The sequence below is a fragment of the Diadema antillarum genome, unplaced genomic scaffold (genome assembly GCF_040938485.1).
Source record: "Diadema antillarum isolate AM-2024a unplaced genomic scaffold, OU_Dant_1.0 seq00000476_RagTag, whole genome shotgun sequence".
Taxonomy (NCBI): domain Eukaryota; kingdom Metazoa; phylum Echinodermata; class Echinoidea; order Diadematoida; family Diadematidae; genus Diadema; species Diadema antillarum.
Genome location: NW_027271443.1, coordinates 1,308,790 through 1,329,448, shown reverse-complemented (window position 1 = coordinate 1,329,448; position 20,659 = coordinate 1,308,790). Strand labels below are relative to the sequence as shown.

Below are 20,659 nucleotides of genomic sequence, written 5' to 3'. Positions count from 1 at the left end.
CTATCACAATCGCTATCACAATGGAGTCGACAATTTCGGAGATCGCTGAAGGAGTTTTCGGCAGAAATTTCGTACTCAAACCGGAACAGATGAACAGCCTCATTACGTTGGCAACAACTGGCAAAGATGTGTGGATGCAACTTCCAACAGGCTATGGGAAGAGTTGTGTTTTTACCCTGTTTCCACTCCTCATGAGCAAAGTGAGTATTACGATTTGCGTAGTCCCATATATTCATTTTCGTTGCTGATAGTCCCATATATGGCTTTTCGCTGCTGTCACTCCCTGTCACTTCCTCGTATTTGTTCTCACCTCAGTCGGGATACTAGGGTGTCCCACGTCTATTGTGGAATTGTAAATATTTATGTGATTAAAAGAATAACACTGCATGCTTTCAAACACGTACAAAAAGTGAATATTGTACAGATTTCTGTCTCGATTCCTAGATAGGGATTTTTTTTTTAGGCCTACTACTAGAGGAGATGTGACATTCTTCTAAGGTTACAATTCTAAGTCAAACACTAGCAAGCACTAGGGTCTGTAAAGTATGTGTTTGAAGGGGTTTTTATATCATCTTCTCATTCTAGTTCCACACAATCATTTCTTATTTCATGTACCGGTATGCAAATACAAATACACTTTTTGTAAAAACAGAATTCATATAGTGGTGAAATTAAGTTCTCAAAGTCAACAAATTTATTTCATCTACTATTTAGAAGATCTACTATTACTTTTTATTGATGAAATATCTAATTTCATTTTTCATTACACAAATGATACAGACTACAGGGTTGATAACTGACAGTTGGATGCACAAGCTTAATTTTGGAATTGTTTTAACCCCATGATCGCAGTGGATGGATTTTAATTCAGACTGTTCCAAAGTTAAACAAGAGCATCCAATTCTCGTTGACACCACAAAATATAGGCCTATTCATAATATGTAACTATAAAATGGGACTGTAACTTCATGAAGTGCAACCCTTTCCCCATATAATGCATCTGGTACTCTATACAGGCTTAAGCCTTGCATTTGGATTTCACTACAAGCATGGCTTTGCATGGATCAGTAAATATCAATACATGACAATTGATGTAAGCAAATTTATAGAAATTCTAAAGCTCATTTTTTATAACTCCTGATCCTAAAAAGGGATTTCCTTTGACACTAACAAATTTATATTTATTATTGCATTTACAGATTGAAAAAAAAAAACACAAGACAGCTCTATTGATTTCCCCACTGAAGGCACTGAATGGCAACACAGGAAGAAAAGCTGTCATCTCTTGGCTTGAGGGTGATGTCTGTTCACCAGGATATGTCACAGGATCAAGTGACTGGTAAAATTTTGAGTACAACATTAAATAATGTAAAAGTTGTTTTGATGATAAACAGGACTAAACCAACAAGCAAATCGTCTATGTAGGTTACTCATATTTCAAACCTTAATTCTTTTCTTTTGTTTGAACAATCTATACTTCCATTTCTTGTTATATTTATGATTCATTTGTTAAAATGGAACATAAAAAAGAAAAGATACAGTACATGAGGGGCCCTGCAGGCCTAATGTCTCCATTAAGTTTATGTACCATGTATATTTTGAATATACATTGGTACATGCAATGATGATTTGTGAAAAATGATATTTTTTAATTCCACAACACTCCTCATAAAACATTATTCATATATGTGTACAAGTTACAGTATCTCTCAGTACAGGTTATCTTTTCTTTTTAAATTTTGGGAACTTGTATTTGATTTGCATCGTGCCAACAGCCCCACCCCTCCCAAGGAGAAGAGAAAGGCTGTGAGGAAGGGAAAAAAGGGTGAAAATTGTTGTTTTTCAGTTTCTTTCTTTTAACTCTATTCTAACTGGGCTATTGGAGACCAAGAGGGATGAAGGGATATAGGGATGTAGGATCTCGCCCACCAATGGAGCGATTGCTGCAAAATTTTGCCCAAACATAGAAGTGGGATCCAATTACCAGATAATATGGTCGTACAATAGAAAAATATAAATTTTTTTGTTGATGAATCAATTATGCAAATGTATGCATGACATCACATTTATTACCTGTAACTCCATTAAAAAAAAAATAAGGATTGCTAACATATTTGTCTAAATTCCTCAAGACATGTAAAAAAAAAAAATTGGGGGGAAAAACTAGCACATCATTAGAATTGATTGATTCCAATGATTAAATGTTAAAATAATCTAATTTACATCAATTTCACACACACACACACACAAACACACAAATACACGTATCACAAATCTGTGATGTTTTGGGGTTGGCATGCATATGCAAAACATTACAACATTGTATCTAACTTTGAAACGGTATACCCAGATGTCACAAATTTGGTCTAAAAATATGCAGGAGACTTTGATGTATAGAGGCATGAAGTGGCTGGGTGAAATCTTTGTGCGATGCGGAATCATGGCGTGAAATGTCGAGGGGTGGGCCAATTTTACCCCCCCCCCCCTCAGTTAAGATAGGGTTGATACATGTTTATAAACTTTGTAATTCTAAATGTCACTCTTCCAAATTTCTCCACGTTTAGCACTGAGTACCAATGACGTGGACATCGTCATAGCTTCGCCAGAGGCCCTCTTGAGTGCTGCTTGGAAATCTGTGATGACCAAGTCTGATTTCTGTGGGAAAGTGTGCCTTCTGTGCTTTGACGAAGGTCATTGCATATCCCAGTGGTAAGCTGAAGTCTTGTTTTTTTTTTTTTTTTTCCTCTCCGGTGAAGTGAAATACTGATGACTAAATATTTCTTGCATTTCTCACAAAATCTAGTATCATGTACACTGTACCTTTTCTCCTCAGTCACAGTTGACTCCACACTGACTCCGAACATACTTTCTTCACTCACTCTTGCATGAGATTCCAATGTCAGGATTTTTCCCCCAATTTTTTGTTAATGGAATAGATGACACACCACCTCTACAAAAGAAGATTGTTTGAAACATGCTGCCCTTAGATTGCTTTAGTATAGAAGAAAGCCAAATGTGAGGGCGTATATATATACATATATAAATATATATATATATATATATATATATATATATATGTGTGGCGCTCCGTCGGAATGAGTCAAATGTCGCAAAAAATGAAATCGTAGTTATGCCTATATGTGAATTCTACAGACTCTAAGCTTTACACTGATATGTAATACAACTCATTTCGACATCCCTGTAGATCATAAAAACGAATATTAACTACGCTTACGATGTCAGTCCTTTTTCTAAATAACGGAGAAAATCGCTCTCAAAGTTCAGGTTAGGGTTCAAGCTCACAACCTGTTTCTTTCGCGGGACGAAACAATACAACAGTCCTGCTTAGCGACGGCGTTTACGCTCCATCGCACGCACTACCGTATAAGGCGATAGCTTGGGTGTGTAAGATAATTAACCAATCGCAGGACAGGTCTATCATTAACGATTCTGACCAATACGGTCGTCCGATGTAAACTTCGGTGCGTTTGTGTCCGTGCCGCTGCCGCCGCATGAATGAGTCGGTACGCGTTGTGTGTCGGCTGCGGTGTAGTTTGCCGCAAGTTTTTAACTCACAAACAATAGGAAACAGTAGAAAGAAAAAAGGCACGCAATGCGTATTACGAAAAGCGTCTATAGCGAGAGCGTTGATCGCTTCCATTCTCCTCCCATGTTGTTGTCAATGGAAACTATAGAGGATGCGTTTAGCAAGTACCAATACCTAAATCGAACCTGAGTACCTATCGTAGCATAGGCGGGCACGCAATGCGTCTTACGAGAAGCGTCTTTTAGCGAGGGCGTTGATTGCTTCCATTCTTCTCCCATGTAGTTGTTGTCAATGGAAACTAAAGAGGATGCGTTTAGCAAGTACCAATACCAAGATAGAACCTGAGAACCCATTGTAGGCGGGGGTTCAAAATGAAGTTAATTAACGATAGTCGTCTTTTGAGATCGTATTCTTTGCGTGTACTAAAAACCCTCAAATTACGCACATGGTCGTAATGTTGCAGAACATCAAAGACTGCTTTCGCGTCTGTTCTGCTGCAGCTATACAGCCGTAACATTCTGAAATCCCGCCATATTAGGCACATATCCTTTATAGGCGTTGCGTCCACAGAATTATCGCTTATCAAGCTTGCCAATGTTGCACGTACTACACGTATCAGAAGCAAAGGTTGATGTAGGCCTGACAGCTTCACGTTGGGTTTATAATTATGACTGTATCATGAATATACTTCTTATTATCGGTCACTTTTGTAATACCATAGCATATAGAGACTCATTAACTTGTAGCTTAAGCTAATCCTTTTTTTTAACATCACATTTTCAGTTACAATCTTTCTGCATTTTTGAAGTTGAGTATAGATAATTATAATGACATACATTCTACATTGATAGTTAGGCCTTCCTCATTTCGTTTTGTATTCACAAACCTTACTAAAATAAATGATTGCTTGATTACTTTCGGGTAAAGGAAACACCGGAAAAGGAACCGCATTTAATGTGTGTGTGTTTGTTTGTTGTTGTTTTTTAACGAACCTAAGCTAATAGCGAACCATATTTAATTGTATGATTAACGAACCTTCAGAATAATCGATTGTGTTACCCCCCCCCAAAAAAAAAAAAAACACAAACAAACAAACAAACAAACAAACATTTCAATGTCATGCGTTGTCAAGAGTGATAAAAGGCCCGTTTTTATTTAGTAGTATGTCTCAGTACTCCTGTGTTTATTTTAAGGATGTGCCTCTCCTTATGATTGCGATTGATGTTCAGCTATTTCTTTCCCGCAAGCTTGAAAAGGAAGCAGCTAAAATTCAGGCAAGGAGACTTGTTTTCTTCCATGAGATACAATCATTATTGTATCAGGCACTATACAAAACGGTTGAAATCTGCTGAAAGTCGAACTTCGGTTTTTTTTTATAATTCCATTTCAAGCGGGGATAGACTAGAAATTAGTTTGTCTATACTGGCAGGAGACATTAGTTTTACAGTACCTACTCCGCATTTAGATAGTCGCCATATTTTCGTGGTCAGAATCAGATACACACGTGATATTATCATGAAAATGAAAATACAAAACAACTAACACGCCATAATCGTACAAATATTATGAACTTCAATGAATTAGTGACTATACTTACCTGTAATAGTCCGCATAAAAAACAAGCACGCCAATCAAATAATTTGATAGAATTAATAGAACATACAGCGATATCATGCGTGGCAGATCAAATCAAGTTCAATTGGTGAGAAAGCTAAATGAAGTTAAAAAGTTGACTTCTTTACGTTTCTCTTTCATTTTATGAAAACAGAATTACATTGTATATCTACAGAAACGGATTGTCTCTGTTGCGAGCGATCGCCATATAAAGCATTTTTAGTCTTCTGAGCATATCCGAATCCGTATATACTTTAATTTTTGCTTGATAATGTAACAACCCTTATAACTTTACAAAGGACTCGCAAATTCAATGTTTCAAAACGTATACTAAAACATTACATTGTATACGGTGTATTTCAAAAAACATTTTGAATGCGTTGTGTGTTAGCATGTTAATGGAATCAATCTGCCTTATATTTTCCGTACGTAAAGCGCACAGAAACGTAACCAAATGTTACCAAATACAGTGGAATGCATTGTACGGGGTGGTATCATCATTAGAAGTATATCCCATTCCTTTTTCCTTTTATTTGCTTGAAGCAGTAGTCAAACCATGTGTCATTATCGCAGCGGCATCACTTAGGAATTAGAATGTATGAAGATAATCGTTACTCATTTATTTCATGCTATTATTAGAGCATTTACATTTTCCAACTATTATTGACAGTATTATGGTACTGTATGGTTACGATTACGAATGATGGTTATGAATTCAAAATACTGGTTCATTAATCGAACTATAAAGGTAATAGCTGTTTTGAAAGTAGTTCGGTACAAGTTCGAAACGCAAACGAAATCATCGTCATAGGGGGAACTGATAGCTCTAGAAAACTTGTTTAGGCCAGTAAAGATTGCCGTATGCAATCCTTGTAGAAAGTTTTGACTATGGCCATCTTTTGAGCATTTTGAGAAATTATATAAAGAATTATTTGTTTGGATTATGCCAAGAATAAGTTTGAACTATGAGAATAAAAAGGCGCGGTTACCTCAACAATGTCGTAGTTCGATTAGACATGATGGGTAAAGTGAATTCATGACTTGTTGAGTAATCCTTGCTGATTGATGATCATTTCTGTATTAAAAACCATCAGAGAAGTCTCGTAGATGATACCTCTGTAATCGTAGTCAAAATTCGTTTGAGCAATGAGACGAAAACCAACAAAACAAAATGCCATGTATCATCGCTCGAGTTTCCAACATTTGTCGTCACCCGACCAACAATAAGTGACGAATCAAATGGAACATTTAATTGTGGGAAAGCGGACTGCGTTACGATTTTTAAACGTTGCGAGCAATTCTTTAAAAAAAAAAGAGAAAATGAGGCAAAGTTCAAGAAATTAGAAAAAGCACGTAAATGCAGGCGATCATGTTTAATAGTCAAAGTAAGAGATTACAATCGGCCATGCGGATGTATATGATTGCCTTATTTACATGTCTGATTTCTATAAACTATGTAATATTTAAATTGAAATTCCCTTCCCTCCTTGATAAAAGTTATGTTGGGTTTTCGCTAAAGGCATTTATTAGGACGCACTATAGAAACGACAACAAATGACTACTATACATCAAAAGATGACCTATGCATGAACCACAATAATTCTGTACGTTCTGATATAATGCAACTGCTTGTTTGTCTGTTTGTTTGTTTGTTTGCTTGTTTGTTTTGAATTACCATGGTCTTTGTCGGGGGAAAGATGAAGAAAAATAGTAGAGTGTATCACTCTCAAATCCGGATGATTGCGATAAGTGTGTATCCCCGCCCTTTCTATACAGGTAAACTATTTAAGTTTGGTATGCTATTATAAAAGCCTTGTGTCACGCAGAAGAACTGATTCCGCGATCACTTTCAACCTTTCATAAAATTCACGTTTTAAGATAGTAACGATAGCTTGTAGGAGATAAAGTAAGTTGGCGTCCCTGGCTGTAGTTCTGAACACAAAAGGGGACTGAAAAAAATCTTTTACAAATTAGCAGACATAATGCCGATCCTCCAACACTGTCGCTCCGTTACGTCACTAATTTTGCTATCAATAGCGAAAAAAAAGAAGAATTGTACTGGTTGCGTTATTATCCACCCCTTGATAGCAAGAAGTTACCTTTCATTGTTCAAGGCTTCGTTGATGCCGGGTTTACTCGGATACAAGGCGTGAACAGTGTCGTCCGAGTTCTTTCATTCGGAATTCCTCAGAATACACAATTCAATAGGCAATTAGCGCTGCTACTTCGCAAAGCTGTTAGCCAAATTCTTTACAGACTTGACCTCTCACATGTCAGCTACACGTAAGACACGACAAACAACTATCATTACACACATTCTGATTTTTAAAAAAATGAAGAAAAACACTTTTGAGTAGCGACACAGCTTTCTGTCACTTTCTCATAGGTCCTACTTCTAAAAAATACACAAATGACAAGAGTCAGAATATCCTCCAAAGGGAACACGAGCTATTTGGGCATTGATAATGTTTGTCGTCCGATTTCTCTCCATGCCGTTGCGGCCCAAACCATCATAAGAAAATAGGGCAATAAGTTTTATTAACCGGGGAAATAAAATTACGCATTACACACATTTGGCTTAAATTATCATGCGAATTGTCGACTTTATAAAGACGAGAATAATTGACAACTTATACCATGCTATATCTCCAAAGATGAACTTTAAACAGCAAGTCACATACCAGGGAACGACAGTTATACATAATTATTTGAATGAATTCATTAATGAGGCCAATAAAAGTTGTAAAAGTACACACACACATAGAGAGAGGTTTCAAGTTCGATATGTGATCATGTATTATTAGCTCATTGATAAAGTATCATAAATTTTGCGTGATCATTCGTTGGAATTTTTTTTTCAGCGCCATTTGTGCGTCACATCAACCACCACTTCATGAAATGTGGTGCATGTATCAAACGCAACTCGCTGGTCATGCAATCGATAGCCTTGGTCAGCTCACTGTTATTGCGTAATTAAGCCCTCGCCGCCGCCGACGCCGCCGCGCGCACCATGCTTTGTTTTGTCTTCAATGGGGTCAAGAGCAATGCTTCATTAGCATACGCCCTCGCAACGGAGGCGGAGTCTCAATCGGGCAAGAACAATAGGTGCGAAACGCAGCGCAAAGGCGAGCGTTCGAAAAAAATGTAACCGAAAAAAATTGTCTCAGAAAAACTGTGATTTGGGACACTAATCCTCATTTTTACACGCTGAAATTTTCTGTACAAATAGATAAAACGTCAAGGAATCAAAATCCGTCATACAAAATTTTCGACCCGAGTAGTGCTTCCCCTTCATTTTTTGGCTCATTACGGGAAAAGTCCCCGTGCGACTTATGACTCATTTTGTCGGAGCGCCACACATATATATGGGTGAAAACGTTGAACGATGTACAATAGGCCATTTTCAAGCTTTTCGATATTCAAACCCTTGTAAAATTGTCACCTGGGGGTGTTTTTCACGGTTTTAGGTATCATTTGGTAGGGGAGAGTGGTACCTTTCAGAAAATATATACTTTCTAGTGTTCTTACTGCATTTTCTTTAAAAAATAATGCCTTGAAGCTGAAAAAATTGACAAAAATGCATATTTTGCGAAAAAATCCCAGAATCACACGTCTTAATTTTCGTTCTAATGCAATTCTACAGCTTTGTTTTTCCTTGTGAGGAAGCCCACACACTTCAACTATTTAATCAAGTACTTCTGCCATGAACGTGTGTATTATATATCTTATCAGGAAATGTTGAATTCACTCATGTCTGAAAAAGAACGTCTCTGAATGAATTATCTTTTCCTTGACGCCAAAAATTCAGGATGACTATGAAAACATGTAAGGCCATATTTATTTAGTGTCTTATCCATACTACCATTCCATCAAAATTTGTGAGTGAGCTGTGTGAAATAATCGTGTGGTGGCTCATTAAAGAAAATTATACTGAATAACCATCAGAGATGTTCAGTTGTGTAATGGTGTCATTGATGAAAGTGGATTATGCTTGAGATAAAAAGTGGTTATCAGTATGTCAGTGCGAGCCAAGCGACTATGATGATTGGCAACTTTAGTAGCATACTGTCCACAAAAATGAGTTCTGGTTGAAAACCCGAATTGGCGAATGTCTCTGATCAAAACGAATGTCCCTGATTGAAAGTCTCTGAAGGGATATTCCCTCTTCTGACACTTTCGCACTGCATGATACTTTATTTGCGTGCTTATTTTACGCACTGACGAGCCATCCTGGAATCGAGTCAGCACAGTTCAACGACAGATATGCCCACAAATCTTGAAAATGTGAGTAATAACAAAAACTTTCCTGGTGTTTATGCCAATTTATTAGAATTATTATCTCGTAGATTTGCCAATCAGTATCATTTGTGAAATTATGTATTTTAATCTTTGGATTAGAGGTAAATTGAAAAAGGATAGACAGTAAATATGTAAGAATCTGCACGAAGATCAAAGACCGAACGTCTCTGAGCAAAATGAAAAACGTCTCTGAAAATTACTGTTTCATGAAATAAAGACATCCACTATACAAATTATGAGAACATTAAAGTAAATTTATGTCTGGATGGGCTCAGTTAGTACAGTAGGAACAAGCAGAACCAAGTTAACACGGGCGTGTTATAATATTAAGAAAAATGAAGCTTCCTGAAAGATGTTGAAAATATGTAAAAGAGTTTCAAATTTAAGTTTTTCTGTTGATTAAGCAAGTGTAAACACATTGCCAGGACAGAAACTATGTTTTATGACTAGTAATAGGTCAATAGTTTATGATTATTATGTAGTAGTCACTTTAGTTTACGTATTTTTTGTGAGAGAGGCAGAAATTTGAGAAAAACAGGTTTAGGTCAGAGACGTTCTCTGAACAAATAGGATCTGCTCTCAAACCAATATCAATGACCCATCATGGCGAATTGGTGCCTATGTTTGTAGCACATAGGTTCCTCAATCCAAATATAATGCCAATATCTTGTAAAAATCAAACCCATTAAGTACTGATAAGCAAAGATGTTTACGTCAGAGACGTTACACTGAACGTTTTACATATTTTCAACTACTACAATAAGGAGTAGATTTTTCATTATTCCACAGTATATGGCCCTCGTATACATACATCGTTCTAGGTAATTTACGCAATCTAAAAACAATGTTGATTTTATAGTTTTGATCAGAGACGTTCATTTGTGCGCACATTGTTCTTCCAGTGCATGATAGATTTATTTTAATATCATTTTAACTCTTTTTTTTTTTCTTACAACAAGATGGGAAGACCGGATGGATTTTAAATGCTCCGAATATTAGAATTTCGTCCTGCTCAGGATCTTTACGCTCAGTCATGTTCATGTAGCCTACAAGTTCCAGACAACGGCCGTGGTACTGGCAAGATCGGACGGACATCTTGGAGGTGCCATCTGTTTACAAAATAATGACTATCCCAACCCCTGTTTCAGGTAGCAAGCGACGCGGTCGGTACCATGCACTGATTGAGGACATGGAATACCAAGTGGAGGGAAAATACAATTCAATGTTATAATGCGGACTCTGTTTTTAATGCACATCACTACGTTTGCTTTTGAGCCTGTAAAATCGGAGGCTTACGCGCTAAGAAATAAATGTTCAAATTTGCACCTAATTTGTAACAATAGCAGCACACCTGCTGTGCATACTTGCACCCTTAATTGTGCTTAATTGCACCCTTAACTGCCTTTTTGAAGTATTGCTAATTTCTGCAAACAAGTTCTCGTACAGTTGTTAAGAATACGCAAATGAGTGAGCTAACCATGTCATAACCTCACACTTTTCCATTGATCGTGTACAAAAATAATGAAAATTCAATTTTTCTGTCCTTGAAATCTGAAAAATGATGCTATTCCTGGTTGATTACCTTTAGAATAGTGATCAGTTAGATATACCCGGATTTAAGCCTCGGGCATGATTATGGTTGAATGAAAAACTGAAAATTTCAAAATGTTTATGTGCAAACATTATTGCAAGTTGTGAGGGAATGACAAGCTCAATTTGCCATTTGCATATTCATTATGACCGTTCAAAAGCTGTTTCCTGAAAAAATAGCGAAACTTCAAAACGTCATAACTTCCTTATTTTTCTTGAGCCCGTAAGATTTTATTCTTTCTTATCAGCGGCTAGCTCATATTTGGGCTAAATTTCCCCTGTAATGACTCTTTTTATCTTAGAAGTAAGGTGAGATATTCTAGTGGTAATATTTTTGAGGTTTGTAAGCAAAATACATGAGAAAAGGAAAAATACTAACATCTGTGATGAAACAAGAGAACGTCTATTAAGAATGTCCCTTTACTTTTATAGTTTCCTCCACAACACTACGTATGTATCGCCTTCGAGTAGAAAGAAGGATTGGTAATCCCCTATGACCGATGTGACAGGTAAAATGTGATATTGTAATGTTATTGTCAACCTCTTGAAAGAGGTTTTCAGTTCATTTTTGGTCAAACGTTTGCTGTACCACACCGTTGATATTCTTTTGAGTTTGGCGTTTTTAATTTATATCTCCCATAGTATACAAAAAAAAAGCACAGCGGAATTTGATGCTTCTAGGATGAGTATAGGCTAATTACAGCTTTCTGAGACGTCATCATAACAGTCGCCCAGGTACGGTCCCTAATAAAAATCCGAACTGGCCTGACATACACATACAATCATATTTGAGGTATAGTGGTCAAATTAAAATAGTATCAGTAAATTCGTGTTTACCTTTGTTATAGATTTGGACTACATTTGAAAGAAAACATATACAATATTGATAGCATGTGGGCACACCTTCGTATACACCGGAAGGTGAAATACAAAGTAGTGGTCATCATAAACAAAAACAATTTTTGACATATATGCCTACTAGTAGGTAAATGATTTCTCAATGAATGTGGAATGTTGAGTTACGAGCATCTTTTAAAATAGGGAGTTTGGTGTTTAATTCTAGTGAAAACTTACAGCCGAAACGTCCCTGATGGAAAAGCAAATGTCTCTGATATAAACAAATAATTTAGGTAAGGTAGTCGAAATTGCAAGTATTTCATGTAATTTTTATTTGTCTCTCATTCAAAAGTGTTGTAAGATATGAATAATATAACAAGGACAGGTTTGTTGTTGATTTTTGGTGTAGAAATCGAAATTCCTCTTACAATTTGGAGGTTTGTCGTTACAATCGGTTATTATGAAAAATAATTCAAGTTGAAATTACCATTCTGAATTGTTGACAAAAGATAAACATGTGTTTAATAAAATGATAATGTTATTTGTTCACAAACCTCGTAATTATGGATCAAAGGACATCATTTGTATTGTCTATGTCTGAGGAACGTCTATGAGTGAAACCTGAACGTCTCTGATCAAAACATGGCTTACTTTCAGCATCTGTAAAGGGCTTTTATGGGGATTTGACCGAAGGAAATGCACTGAATTCATTATTAGTATCTACTGAACATTAACATTTAAACAAATGAGACCGCTGCTATATGTTTTGTTCAAATGAGATGAAAGTGAAGATAAGAATATAAAAATCTCTGCTTAAACGACAAAAACTCCACTTTTACTTTAAATTCCGTGTGTATTAGCTTTTGTAAACTTCACAGGAGGTAAACAGTATTTTAGGAACAAATTAACACAGTCTTCAAAGGCATGAACAAGATGAAAATATATTCATTTGAATGTTTTTCTACCCTTCATTTGAATTTTCACTAAAACAATGTTTATTTTAGTCAGAGACGTTCACCAATATGTCACAGTTCTATCTAACCTTGAATAAAAACAACACCCTTGGAGATATCCCAGTATAATCGGGTTTGCAAGAAAGCTGATATCAATGACATTTGACTGAGATATATTTATATCAGTGAGTCACGTTTTTTAATTTTGACCCCTGATTTGCCCAATTGTACATCGTTCAACGTTTTCACCCATATATATATATATATATATATATATATATATATATATATAAAATGTAGTTGTTCCGCGTATTGGCAGTACTAGAAATAGCAATAATAAAGTCACAACAGAGGAATGCAGGGAATGCATTAATAGCCAATCTTGATATAATGAATAATCCTAATTTTTGAGGAACCTTCCTCTTCTTCAGGGATGACAGTGCGAATATTCACAATGATTATTAAGAGTGAGGTGTTACTCACTCGAGGAAGGTTCCTCGAAAATTGGGATTATTCATTAAATCAAGATTGGCTATTAATGCATTCCCTGCATTCCTCTGTTGTGACTTTATTATTGCTATACATGTATATATATATATATATATATATATATATATATATATATACATGTATACATGTACTTACAGGACATGTCCACCTTCATATGGGTGAGAATTTTGAACGATGTACAATTGCCAATTTTCGTACCTTCTGACATTCTTTCCCTTAGAACACGCCAGGATGATCTAAGAAACCAGATTTTTTCATGTCATCTCAAAGATTGGTAAATTTCCTTTCAGGAAATATATGGTTTGGTTGCCTTTTGCCTGATATTTTTCATTTCGCAAGGACTTAAAGCGTAAAAATACCGTAAAAACGCTATTTTCACAATAATTTTTGTTTTTCAAACTAATGATGTGCATTTTTAATGGTACGTGGCATCTAATATCTGACCATGTTCTGGATCTTACATATCATGGGTATGTACCACAAAATTATAAGAACTTTATGAGAACGTACAAAATTACAGAGAACAATTAAAATATCAAAGTCCTAAACAGACGAACGTCCGTGATGCTTTTATTTCTATCGCTGCTGCAAATTCTACTTTGTTGTCCCAACTGTAACGTATACGAAAATTTGGTGTTCCACCTGATGAACATATCCTGCAAAAATTGTACGTCTGCTGGCTGTACATGGAACGTAATATTCTTTTATGCAAAATTATACTCAGTTTTCGTCACGGACGTGCTTCCGCTATTTTCTAATAAAGATCGTAGCCCATGAAACGTTATCGGCGATATTGTTCTGAGTCGTAATCAACTAAGATCTAGCAACACGATAATATGTTTGTTTTGAGTTTCTGTCCATCCTTTGTCAAATAGGAACCGAAATTGTATTTTTAGACGAACCTCCAAGAAAAAAAGAACGTCCGTGATGATTAAAACGTTTTCGAGTGGGACACCATCTTGCTTTGATGGCGAAGGTGCATTTTACCCTTGGCTCTCTTGCCGAGGAGCTGCATGCTATTTTTGGAGCGGACTGAGGTTCGTCGGCAGTTTTTGGACCATGCAATTCACCAAAAACCAAGCAAATAATTGATATTTTCTCTCAACATTCACCTCCTGATCCCCCTCTGAGCAATAAATATGTTGTAAGGATGTCAAATTTCTTATAATTTGCATTGACAATACCTTTTCAAATTTTTGAAAGAGTTAGGAAGGCTAGGTACTCTCTGCCGATTAGTTATCCGTCCTGGAACATGACCCTAGTAGTAGAACGAACGTCCGTGATAATTCCAGAGAACGTCCGTGACGTATGCAATCCCTCCGATAGGGATAACTTGTCCCGAAAGTGTCCTGCATTCTTATAAACTCTTGGCTCGAATAGCGACAAATAAAGTTTTACAAAGTAAATAATGAGTTTAGAGCAGTAGCTTCAGAATTTTTAAGGCCTTATGTGATCATGATGAACAAACAATTGAAAATTTACTCACAATTTTACGCTTGTTTTCCCTCTAATTATACAAAAACAGCTAAACACTTAAAACAAAGTTATGGGAAAATGGAATTTTGCGTAATCTGTAATTTCTGTGCGTTTAAATTTCTTTCTAATGAGGTTCTTTAGACAATTTGTACTGTTACAGGTTCCGAAAGTTTCGCTCACGGACGTTCTGTCCGAGAAAGGAAATTTCTGACAATTACAAATATATCACTGCACATAAGATTAATGTTAGTTGAAAATATTACCAAATCACCGAGCCGCTCATACCCGAAAATGAATAGCGTTCAGCACTCAATTTACCTGTAATAACAAACGGAAAACGTTTTTTTCACGGATGTTCGTTGGTTGAATAAGTCAATGGATTACATAGTAGGAGAAAGAGGATCAGTGCCACTTTTTAGTGACAGGCGCTCTAAGTGTTTATCTTTTGAGTATGGTAGCTGCCGTCTCAAACAGAACACATCCAGTTTTGGTCTCCATAACGGACGTTCGCTGTAATTGTCATGATATTAAATGCCTTAATTCATTCTTATTTTTCTCTTCATGACGATTTTTCTCTCATTCCCTCAATAGCCTGAACATGCTGCGACCAAACAGAAAACAAAAACTAAAGAAAACAAACCAAAACAAATCCGAAAAGTGCTACGCAATCACATTCAGGATAATGACGGAAGAAGTCTGTAATGAGCATGTGTTGAATAGGAAACGGAAAAGTTTCAAAAGGACGTGGAAGCAGTTGAATGAAAATGACTGAGAAACAGAGAAGGGATCGAGCTCCAACACACAGAGAAAAGAATTGCCATTGCACTCCCGTTATACCAAATTCCTCTGGAGAAGTTTTTGTTTGTTTGTTTATGTTTTTTATTCATCGAAATGCCGTCACAAGCGAGCAAAAATCATGCAGTATACAATTTATTGTCTGATGAGAACACACAAATCCTCCGCTTATCATCACATGGTGTTGTTTTATACTCATCAATGAAAAGCAATATTCATTTGTAATTTTTTCCAAGATTTTTTTTTATTTTACATTTAAGAGACAGAGAGATCGTCAGTTTGTTTGTGCTTTTGTGCTTACTTTGAAAACGCATGTTAAAAAGTAATGACTTAGAATAGGTTTAAGGTTGCACTTTGATACGTTCGCTCTTCCAAAGATTCGTTACTCCGATGTCCAAAGGTTTGTTATTCCAAAATGAAAAAAAAAAAAACATTGTAGTTAATTCAGGAGGTTTGTTATTAGAAATGTTCTTCGAAAAATAGATATTAAGGATCATCATTTTTAGGTCCGTTCTTCTAAAAGTGGAATGGGGCTGATATTCGTTTAGGTGAAAACGGTTATTATGAGGTTTTGAAATTGGAGGATTTTAGTTGTTAACTTGTTTCTCCACATTTGGATAAGCAAACATAAGTTTTCATGTTCCAATTAATAAGCCTTTCGGTTAACCTTCGGAGATTCCTATCATTTACCGAATAAAAAAGCTTCATAATTATACAAACTCTATCAATTTTCGTATTGACAAACTGTATGAATAACGAGCCTCCGAAATGACGCGCTACAAAAGGTTTGTTATAACAAACCATATTGTATAATATCGAAGTCACAAACATCCATCCAAGATATATGGACTTATTGTGTCTTGTTATGACGAAACTTCGCAGTATCGAACCTATTATCATTTCAGACTAATATAATAACACAAATTTTTCTTGGTAACAGTGTGTAACACAAGGAGCAAACACAGAGGGATTTCTTCCTAACATATTCGTTTGCCCTCCCCAGCTAAACTTCGTATTTCTATAACGGAGCACATTTCTGTTGTTTTTCTATATTAATTCTTTGTCATAATTTTAGCTGTGACCATGTTCGTTATATAAAAAGCAAATTTTGCATTGTAGACTTTATTGAAGTTTAGGACCTGAATATTTACTTCATGATAGCGAAATTTTGATAAATATATTCGTTCTCAAGGATGGACTACGTCACTGAGATTACACGTACGTTTGTACGTTCATTTACGAGAGATGGAAAAATTGTTTTCTTTGATTCCTCAGTATGAGAAGATAAACAAGCTTATATAATTGAGAATTGGTTGTATCTATTCAGGATTTTGCGGAGGAGTTTGTTCTCGACATGAAATTGCTGCTTGTTGTGAGTAGAATGCGTTTCCAACTCAAGAGAGCTGCATTGTTCAATATCTTGTTTGTTCCGAACGTCCGTGAGCTACATGCGAACCTCCGTGATGAAAACTATGCTATGTTTGTTGAGTTATAGAGACTGCCCAGATGAGATACATCTTAAAAAGGTATATTATTATTTGAGAGTGAGGATTAAAGTATAGGATAGTGAAATAAGAGATAAAAATATTGAGTTTCTGTAAAATGCGCGTAAAGTGGAGAAAGTGTTTAGCGGAAGAGCAATATTTTTAAAGAAATGACGAATTTAGTTAAATCATCAGTTGTCTACCATTACGTACAGGTTAAGAGTACAAGCTTAATATTCTGAAATCACGTACACATGTCCCTTAAGATATTTCGTTAGGATTTTGAACTGAATCAGATCTTTGGAAACTATGTTAAATGGTATTCAAATGTATGTGCAGTACTATTCCTTACGGACGTTCGCTGCTCTGGACATGGTAAACTTCAGCGGTGAATAAAAACTTGTTCCTCTGGGAAAATCCTAGTATAATTGGGTTCATATTAAAGCTTGAGTTATACTCTTTCAGGTAAGATGAATGATTTGGAAAATTTCCTACTTTTTAAATTTTGCCTTGTTTTGGCTCAATTGTACATCGTTCAAAATTCTGACCCATATACATAAGGATTGAGAGAACAAAGGAAAACCAAAGTAAAAAAAATCAAAGAAATCAATAAGAAATAAAAAAAAACAGTAAAATACTTAATAAACTTTTTCTCATTGCTCAGTTTTTTTCTCTTTCATCTGCTAAGGCCACCAAAAATAATATTTACACTAAAAATGTACTTTTTTAAGTTTTATTGAGGGATTTATACCAAATTGTCGGATTTCATCCATGATATTATGCATAAATTAGCATAATTTAGCAAAAATGATAATAAAAAGCTAGCCTCATTGTACTTAACATTTTATCATCGTAGGCAATGTGTGTGCCAAATTTCGTCACAATCGCGCAGTCGACGGCTGTTATCTGGAGGGGTCCCAGGGAGCCCCCCCCCCCCCCCCACCCCCAGCTGTATAATTTACCTAAATAGCCCGGCCTAGTTAGGGTTAAAATATTTTGACAAGGTTGAATGAGCTTATTTGATTTCAATAGTGGTATGATTTGAAAATCGAGAGCTCAGGAAATATGAAAAAAAAAAGTCTTCACCCCACAATACATTCAAACATACATGTAGTGAACATGAAAGAAAATAAAGGAACAATGTATACTTGAATGACAACAGCCCAGTGCAAACATGAAGTCATGATTTTATTCTTGAGTAGCTCTAAATACATGTGTTACCATATGGCCAAATTGATGTTCATGGCCTTGATATAGTTTCAATATTGCATCAGTCATGTTGTACCAGGTCATTTACCACATTAAACCTAAAACAACAATTTCATTATTGTAAACTGATCAAAACTGAATTATATTTCTTATAACAGGGGTTTGGATTTCAGACCAGCGTATAGGCGTGCGTGTGAGGTGGTTACATTTTTTAGTGGCACGCCTACTCTGGTGGCCACAGCCACAGCCACAGAGAAAGTGTATGAGGACGTGAAGCAGATGCTGGCACTGTCACCAGTGATGATCGGAAAACTACCTGACAGGTATGAAGTGAAATACAGTTTCACATCTAAAGACATTGAAACATATTTCCTCATGGTATAAACGTACATGTATAACATAATGTAAAAAAAAAGTTGCTTCAAATAATGTCTAGATAATAACTTTATATGCTTGGTGGAGAACTTGAAAAATGAATGATATTTCAGTTTGACATTGAGTTGCATGTAGGATGCTATATTACTTACAAACCCATGCTATGAATGGAAGGGGGAAAAAAACCCTTCTTTCGTACAGAATGCTCCTTTTTTATTTGCACTTCACTATTTGTTCCTTTCTTTTATGTTGTTAACCTATTAACATGTAGACAGATTCTGTCAATCAAATGATTCAAGTTTACAACATCTAGTTAGCCAGGATACATTGTTAATCTTGATTGAGGATATTTCTGGTTTTGCTACTTACATGTATCTAATTGTTCTCACTTCATTGCCATTCATGTGTAAACTGATACATGAAAGGCAATTGCTTGTTGACTTCAGCATGAAACAAATAAAAAAAAAATGCATAAATACATCAGTCTTGTAAGAATTGACATACATTGTCCTTGTTTCCTTTTTGGTTTTCTTTTACTTTCCCTCAGGCCGAACATCTATATTGATGTGAGGCATGTCACTGACAAGTACGAGGAAGCTCTTCAGTGGCTATTGTCAGAGGTGGAAGAAAGAGGCGAGATGAGTAGAAAGATTATTGTCTTTACAAATTCTCTAAAAACGTGCGCTAGTATCTATAGCTGGATTGTCAGCAATGTCACCACGAAGACCTGCCGTCATGACACCGAGCAACATCATGTTGTCGAGATGCTGCACAGCAGAACAACACCCGGAAAATCAAAGGAAATCATCGCAGGCATCAGTGCACCGGGGGGCTGCCTCAGAGTTGTAATTGCCACTGTTGCCTTCGGGCTCGGAGTTGACATTGAGGACATAGATATTGTTGTAAACTGGGGGCTTGGCAATGCCCTCACATACTGGCAGGAGGTCGGCCGGTGTGCGAGGGATGGCAGGAGAGGTGAGGCCATCCTCTACTGCTTCAAGAGGTCCCTCAGCATGTGTGGTGACAGCATCATGAGGGATATGGCTACAACCACTGCCTGTCTTCGTGCCACGATACTGAGCCAGTTCCATTTACCTGGCATGATCATGTCTAAATTGGAGAGTGCTCAGTGTCGTGGCACATGCGAAGACAGCAGTCAGTGCAGGAAATGCCAATGTTGTTCCAACTGCCGGCTGATGTGCAAAAGTTCTGCAAAGGGTGATGAGCTGTGTTAACGAATTTAGGGACTACTGGAGTATTCTTTTTTATGCAGCAAGCATTGACATGTATCGAGAGAATTTCACTGTACTGAATTGTAATTTCCTTATGCTCTTGAAGATTTTCAATTTCTCACAGTCTGAAATAGAATGAATACTAAGGTGGTACAAACTTTGTTTTATCATTGTGTCTGACATGAATTTACAAATTAGAAGTCATTTAAAGGGGAAGGATAGTAACTGATCAGTGGGAATCAGTGGAAATGCTGGGAGATGATTGTTCCAATCCTTATGGGATTCATTAAAGAGTTCATTGTATATCTATTGTTGTGTGAAAATGATTTGCTTTAGAACGGTCTCATATTCAAGTAATGTGCAGATTAATGCCCCGTCACTGACCAGGGATGCTAACCTGGAAGCATTAAACTGCACATTACTTGAATATGAGACCGTTCTGAAGCAAATCATTTTCACACAATAGATATACAATGAACTCTTGAATGAATCCCATTAGGATTGGAACAATCATCTCCCAGCATTTCCACTGATTCCCACTGATCAGTTACTAGCCTTCCCCTTTAAACCAATACATATTTCCTGTATTCTAAACCTGATACTTGTTCTCTTTCACCTCTACAAACAAAGGACTCAAATGTCCATCTTGGTGTCTTCATAAATGTGATTTCCAAGTCATTAAAGGGGAAGGCTAGTAACTGATCAGTGGGAATCAGTGGAAATGCTGGGAGATGATTG

General features: G+C 36.3%; 1 protein-coding gene across 1 annotated transcript; it reads left to right on the top strand.

Moving 5' to 3' along the window:
* The first annotated feature begins 20 nt into the window (after positions 1-20).
* On the top strand, positions 21-19,924 carry LOC139733454 (uncharacterized). Its single transcript, XM_071644271.1, has 5 exons — positions 21-200; positions 1,776-1,806; positions 2,565-2,709; positions 18,473-18,637; positions 19,237-19,924. The coding sequence occupies exons 1-5, from the start codon at positions 21-23 to the stop codon at positions 19,922-19,924; spliced, it is 1,209 nt and encodes a 402-aa protein (XP_071500372.1).
* The last annotated feature ends 735 nt before the right edge of the window (positions 19,925-20,659 follow it).

Bases quoted from the DNA above. Each gene is read 5' to 3' on its own strand.
- LOC139733454 (XM_071644271.1), top strand. From the start codon at position 21: ATGGAGTCGACAATTTCGGAGATCGCTGAAGGAGTTTTCGGCAGAAAT. The intron at 201-1,775 runs GTGAGTATTACG...TCGTGCCAACAG, and splicing joins TTCCACTCCTCATGAGCAAA to CCCCACCCCTCCCAAGGAGA. The intron at 18,638-19,236 runs GTATGAAGTGAA...ACTTTCCCTCAG, and splicing joins ATCGGAAAACTACCTGACAG to GCCGAACATCTATATTGATG.